At 44.7% G+C, this 7,579-nt stretch overlaps 1 protein-coding gene across 1 annotated transcript in view; it reads left to right on the forward strand.

Moving 5' to 3' along the window:
* LOC110489530 (protein phosphatase EYA1) overlaps positions 1–3,462 on the forward strand; it is a 122,479-nt gene extending 119,017 nt beyond the window's left edge. The window contains 1 exon segment of the mRNA XM_090199234.1: positions 3,245–3,462. Within this exon segment, the coding sequence (XP_090055360.1) occupies positions 3,245–3,325 (81 nt within the window). The 3' untranslated portion in view covers positions 3,326–3,462.
* The last annotated feature ends 4,117 nt before the right edge of the window (positions 3,463–7,579 follow it).

The following is a 7,579-nucleotide window of genomic DNA, read 5'->3' on the forward strand; positions in this document are numbered from 1 at the left end:
TTGACTCTGTACCGGTACCCCCTGTATATAGTCTCCACATTGACTCTGTACAGGTACCCCCTGTATATAGCCTCCACATTGACTCTGTACCGGTACCCCCTGTATATAGCCTCCACATTGACTCTGTACCGGTACTCCCTGTATATAGTCTCCACATTGACTCTGTACCAGTACCCCCTGTATATAGCCTCCACATTGACTCTGTACCGATACCCCCTGTATATAGCCTCCACATTGACTCTGTACCGGTACCCCTGTATATAGCCTCCACATTGACTCTGTACAGGTACCCCTGTATATAGCCTCCACATTGACTCTGTACCGGTACCCCCTGTATATAGCCTCCACATTGACTCTGTACCGGTACTCCCTGTATATAGTCTCCACATTGACTCTGTACCAGTACCCCCTGTATATAGCCTCCACATTGACTCTGTACCGGTACCCCCTGTATATAGTCTCCACATTGACTCTGTACCGGTACCCCCTGTATATAGCCTCCACATTGACTCTGTACAGGTACCCCCTGTATATAGCCTCCACATTGACTCTGTACTGTAATACCCTCCATATAGTCTCCACATTGACTCTGTACCGTAATACCCTGTATATAGCCTCCACAATAACTCTGTACCGTAGTACCCTGTATATAGCCTCCACATTGACTCTGTACCGTAATACCCTGTATATAGTCTCCACATTGACTCTGTACCGTAATACCCTGTATATAGCCTCCACATTGACTCTGTACTGGTACCCCCTGTATATAGCCTCCACATTGACTCTGTACCGTAATACCCTGTATATAGCCTCCACATTGACTCTGTACCGTAATACCCTGTATATAGTCTCCACATTGACTCTGTACCGTAATACCCTGTACATAGCCTCCACAATAACTCTGTACCGTAGTACCCTGTATATAGCCTCCACATTGACTCTGTACCGTAATACCCTGTATATAGTCTCCACATTGACTCTGTACCCGTAATACCCTGTATATAGCCTCCACATTGACTCTGCACCGTAATACCCTGTATATAGTCTCCACATTGACTCTGTTCCGTAATACCCTGTATATAGTCTCCACATTGACTCTGTACCGTAATACCCTGTATATAGTCTCCACAATGACTCTGTTCCGTAATACCCTGTATATAGTCTCCATATTGACTCTGTACCGTAATACCCTGTATATAGTCTCCACATTGACTCTGTTCCGTAATACCCTCCATATAGTCTCCACATTGACTCTGTACTGGTACCTCCTGTATATAGCCTCCACATTGACTCTGTACCGGTACCCCCTGTATATAGTCTCCACATTGACTCTGTACCGGTACCGCCTGTCTATAGTCTCCACATTGACTCTGTACTGTAATACCCTGTATATAGCCTCCACGTTGACTCTTTACCGGTACCCCCTGTCTATAGTCTCCATATTGACTCTATACCGTAATAGCCTGTATATAGCCCCCACATTGACTCTGTACTGTAATACTCTGTATATAGTCTCCACATTGACTCTGTACCGTAATACCCTGTATACAGCCTCCACAATAACTCTGTACCGTAGTACCCTGTATATAGCCTCCACATTGACTCTGTACCGTAATACCCTGTATATAGTCTCCACATTGACTCTGTACCGTAGTACCCTGTATATAGCCTCCACATTGACTCTGTACCGTAACACCCTGTATATAGCCTCCACATTGACTCTGTACCGGTACCCCCTGTATATAGCCTCCACATTGACTCTGTACCGGTACCCCCTGTATATAGCCTCCACAGTGACTCTGTACCGTAACACCCTGTATATAGCCTCCACATTGACTCTGTACCGGTACCTCCTGTATATAGCCTCCACATTGACTCTGTACCGGTACCCCCTGTATATAGCCTCCACATTGACTCTGTACCGTAATACCCTGTATATAGCCTCCACATTGACTCTGTACCGGTGTACCCTGTATATAGCCTCCACATTGACTCTGCACCGTAATACCCTGTATATAGCCTCCACATTGACTCTGTACCGTAATACCCTGTATATAGTCTCCACATTGACTCTGTTCCGTAATACCCTGTATATAGCCTCCACATTGACTCTGTACCGTATTACCCTGTATATAGCCCCCACATTGACTCTGTACTGTAATACCCTCCATATAGTCTCCACATTGACTCTGTACCGTAATACTCTGTATATAGTCTCCACATTGACTCTGTACCGTAATACCCTGTATATAGCCTCCACATTAACTCTTTACCGTAGTACCCTGTATATAGCCTCCACATTGACTCTGCACCGTAATACCCTGTATATAGCCTCCACATTGACTCTGTACCGTAATACCCTGTATATAGTCTCCACATTGACTCTGTACCGTAATACCCTGTATATAGTCTCCACATTGACTCTGTACCGTAGTACCCTGTATATAGCCTCCACATTGACTCTGCACTGTAATACCCTGTATATAGTCTCCACATTGACTCTGTACCGTAATACCCTGTATATAGCCTCCACATTGACTCTGTACCGTAATACCCTGTATACAGCCTCCACATTGACTCTGTACTGGTACCCCCTGTATATAGCCTCCACATTAACTCTGTACCGGTACCCCCTGTATATAGTCTCCACATTGACTCTGTACCGTAATACCCTGTATATAGCCTCCACATTGACTCTGTACCGTAATACCCTGTATATAGCCTCCACATTGACTCTGTACCGGTACCCCCTGTATATAGCCTCCACATTGACTCTGTACCGGTACCCCCTGTATATAGCCTCCACATTGACTCTGTACCGTAATACCCTGTATATAGCCTCCACATTGACTCTGTAACGGCACCCCCATGTATATATTGTTATTTTTTTACTGCTGCTCTTTAATAACTTGTTACTTGTATTATTATAATTAATTTTTATATTATTTTATCTCTTATTCTTATCCGGATGTTTTTGGTACTGCACTGCTGTTTAGGGGCTCGTACACCTGTTGTATTCGGCACATGTGACTAATAAAATAAGATTTACATCGACAATCTTGAAGAAATTTCTACGCCTTTTTTTACAAGGAGTTAACCCTACCAAAATAAAATCACCCCTGGTTCTAGTACACACTTAGGAAAAAAGGGTTCTTCATTTGGCACAAAATAGAGATTTTGTTTTCTAAAAAGTGTGTACCTATTCTGATGGTCCTGTTTCCTCTCTCTTCTCTCCTCTCCGCAGCACAACATGCCCTTCTGGAGAATCTCCAGCCACTCTGACCTCATGGCCCTCCACCATGCTCTGGACCTGGAGTACTTGTAGCTACCGCTTCCTACTGCTCAGACCGTGACACCTACAGCTCGGCCTACCGGCCCACTGCACCTACCCGAAGGCCCCTACACCCTACCGGCCCAATGCACCTACCCAAAGGCCCCTACACCCTACCGGCCCAATGCACCTACCCAAAGGCCCCACAACTGCTCTACCAGACCCTACCAACCCTACTGGTCCCTAATGGCCCCTACCGCTCCACATACCACAACTACTCTACCAGACCTTACTGGCCCCTACTGGCCTATACCAGCCCCTGCTGGCCCCTACTGGCTCCTACTGGCCCCAACTGGCCCTTACTGACCCCTACTGGCCCCTAGTGCTCCACATACCACAACTACTCTACCAGACCTTACTGGCCCCTACTGGCCCATACCAGCCCCTACTGGCCCCTACTGGCTCCTACTGGCCCCTATCAACCCCTGCTGGCCCCTACTGACCCCTACTGGCCCCTAGTGCTCCACATACCACAACTACTCTACCAGACCCTACACTTCCTGCTCCACCTTGCCTTGCAACCTTTCAACTTTCAACTTTCACCACAGCCACTCAGGTCCCTCCCACCCAGAACAGACTCTCTGAGGCCCTTTGTCTCGCCTGCCCTCCACCTTCTTTACCTGGCTGCCCTCTTGCCCTCCCTCCTTCCCGCCCTCCCCTCCCTGCATTCAACTAGAGAGAAAAAATGAACAGAAAGAGACCTTTAAAAAAAGAGAAGCTGAACAATGAAACAGTCGACATCATGTTGACATACGGCCACAATTCATCTGAACCCTATACCTGTCTTCATTATCTGTGCGTTCGTTCTGAAGGCCCACCGCCCCAAACAACCCGAGTGGGGGTGACATCCAACACTCTCTCTCTCCATCTCTCTGTCTCCCTCTCTCTCTGCTCTCTGTCTCCCTCTCTCTCTGCCCTCTTCTGTCCCTCTCTCTGTCTCGCTCTCTCCCTCTTTCTGTCTCTCTCTCTCTCTCTCTCTCTCTCTCTCTCTCTCTGTCTCCGTCTCGCTCCATGTCTCTTTTTCCCTCCCTCTCTCTCTCTCTCTCTCTCTCTCTCTCTCTCTCTCTCTCTCTCTCTCTCTGTCCCACCTCTCCCCACTCTCTCTCCTCTCTATCTCTCTGTCTTTCTCTGTCTCTCTGTCTCTCTATCTATCTCTCTCTCTCTCTCTCTCTCTCTCACTCTCTTCCCCACCTCTCCCCACTCTCTCTCCTCTCTATCTCTCTGTCTCTCTCCCTCTCTCTCTGTCTGTCTCTCTCTCTCCGTGGTATATAGAGACAGAGGGGCCCATGTTGTTCTAACTCATCCGCCCTCCATCGTTAATCTCTTACCCTGCCTGACTTCGACCTGGGAATTCTGCGCTTCTTATTATTTATGAACAGAGACGTTGTGAGTGTCGCTGTCACTAAAGGAAAAGACTTGTGCCTTTTTCACGTTACACAGTATTTTGCCTCCCACCGACCCCCCACGCTATTCCCACACCAAGACGGACGAGGAAAACAGACGAATTACGTTAATGGAAGAAGTAAAACAAACAAAGAAAGTTTTTTTTTGTGAAAACTAAGAAACTTTATTTACAATGATGCTGAGACAATCGTGTACAGAGAAAGTCTTTTTTTGTGTGTGTGTGTGTGTGTGTACATTTTAAGTCACTGGACGATTCCTTCCTATAGTAATCGGTTGATAGGCTCTTGTAAAGTGAAAAGGGCAATGCTTTTTTTTTTTTTTCTCCATTGAAGTCAACAAAAAAAAGGAAAAAGAAAAAGGCATGCTAATCGAGCACAGAAGAAGAGATTGCCTCTGATTGCCTCTGAGCTGAGAGTGGTGGTGGTGATGCTGAGTTGATTCAAAACGTGTAGATATTAATGGGATTTTGTGCTAACTTTATTTGTCAAGACCAAAAGCAAAGGATGTCAAAGTGTCAACGAACATTTAATTATTTCATAATTCTGTTCGGTCAACGATGTTGTTTTCCTCCCCTCGTACTCTGTTTTGTGTCCCAAACGGCAACCTGTTCCCTGTGCAGTCCACTACCCGTAGGGTTTTGGTCACAAAAATTGTGCACTATAGAATAGTGCAGTATTTATGGGGACTAGGGTGTGGTTTGGGACGTACTTCCCTCTACACTACGGTATAATGATAAGCCTTGTGATTTCTGTCACATCTGAACTTGACACAAAATCAAATCAATCAACTCTCTCTCTCTCTCTCTCTCTCTCTCTCTGTGTAGATCCATGTTTTACTAGGACTGTTGTTTCTTTAATGTTCATACGTGTGGAAAAGTCGTTCAGAACTTATTTTAGCCCTTAAGCATTTCATTTCATCAGGTCAAACACACACGAAAAAAACGTCCGTGTATTTGAAAGTGTAATTGACATGACGACGATACCGTACGACTTTGGTGTGAAGAGGTTTTGGGAGGTGGAACGTTTCCGATGTTCAAATGTTACCTTTCAGTCTGTTGCTACGACTACGACTACGATTTGAATAAATTAAGGAAAAAGGTTTCAGCTTTCAGGAATGAAAAACAGAAACAAAACCCAAGCTTAAACAGGTAAATAAATCATAAAAATAAATATTATTTTCTACAAGCGCTAACAAAAAAAAAAGCTATTGTACAGCGTCATTTTTTTTATGAAGTAGTGTTTTTGTTTTGCATTTTTAAATTTTAATTGTGTTCTTGTGTCCCACTTTTTTTTTTGAATTGCTGAAAATGAAATTGATTACATTTACCCTTTTTGACAGTACTTTATTGTGATGGATCTGTGGACTGATGGGGTGATAATCACACTGAGAGAGAAGAAGAAAAGTCAGTACTTCCTCTAACACAAAGGGGTTGTTAAGAACATACATATGCTATCAAATGTGAGACAGGGACTGATTCCAGGTCAGTTTCTAACCCCTCTCCCCCCCCCCCCCCCCCCCCCCCCCCCACCCCCCTGCACATGCTCACTGTTGCTATGCTGGTGTTGTGGTGGTGACGACCTCTCTCTCTCTCTCTCTCTCTCTCTCTCTCTCTCTCTGTCTCGCGCTCTCTCTCTCTCTCTCTCTCTCTGTCTCTCTCTCTGTCTCGCTCTCTCTCTCTCTCTCTGTCTCTCTCTCTGTCTCGCTCTCTCTCTCTCTCTCTCTCTCTCTCTGTCTCGCTCTCTCTCTGTCTCTCTGTCTCTCTCTCTCTCTCTCTCTCTCTCTCTCTCTCTCTCTCTGTCTCGCTCTCTCTCTCTCTCTCTCTCTGTCTCTCTCTCTCTCTCTCCTCTCTCTCTGTCTCTCTCTCTGTCTCGCTCTCTCTCTCTCTCTCTCTCTCTCTCTCTGTCTCGCTCTCTCTCTCTCTCTCTCTCTCTCTGTCTCGCTCTCTCTCTCTCTCTTTTCAAAGCAACTTCTCCCCCGTAGCTCTTTCAGGGGGACTACATATTGCTGCTAGATCAAGGTAGACAACGGAAAAAAAGGTTTTAGAGAATTAATACGTTCAGCAAAAATGTGTTTTATTTTTATTATGTCGGCGTTGCAATTATAAATGCAAACTGGAAATCCTTTACACTAATAACGTGGGCCTCGAGGATGAAAAAAAAACACCAAGGTTTGTTGTGTCTGCAAAAAAATATGTGTACAGATGTTTTTGACATTATTATTTGATTGTGTTTAAATTAATAAAAATGGATTTGTGAACTGTTAAACCTTTCCTCGTTTTCTTTTGATTGAAACGATGTCCTGATCATCTCCCTCAGAGTAAACGATGATTAATAGACTTATAGCCTTTGTTTATTTGACAGATTCTAGAAATTCATTGTATTTCCACATGTGTGGGTTTTATTCCGGAGGTATCTATCCAGGCTGCATCACAACCAGACGTGATTGGTGAGTCCCGTAGGGCGGGCGCACAATTGGGACAGCGTCGTCCGGCTTAGGGTTTGGCCGGTGTAGGCCGTCATTGTAAAATAAGAATTTGTTCTCAACTGACTTGCCTAGTTGTGTTCGTTTCATGTTAATTAATTCTGTGTTCCTGGTCCAAAATGGCCGCCCCGTTATAGCTGATTATAAATCCATAATATCACACACATTATCACCTAGTGTTGTGTTGGATATTTTAGCATCTTTAATTCTTATGAAGTTTTGAACTTCTATTTGCTATTTATGGCCTGTAGGCCTCATTGACCTGAGCTCATACAACTCGTTTTTGAGTAAAAAAAAAACAAGCTAAATGTCTGGATTATTTTGACTATAAACAAATACTCAGATGAAACATATTGTGTTATT

The sequence above is a fragment of the Oncorhynchus mykiss genome, chromosome 15 (assembly GCF_057628025.1).
Source record: "Oncorhynchus mykiss isolate SJ-2025 chromosome 15, ASM5762802v1, whole genome shotgun sequence".
Taxonomy (NCBI): domain Eukaryota; kingdom Metazoa; phylum Chordata; class Actinopteri; order Salmoniformes; family Salmonidae; genus Oncorhynchus; species Oncorhynchus mykiss.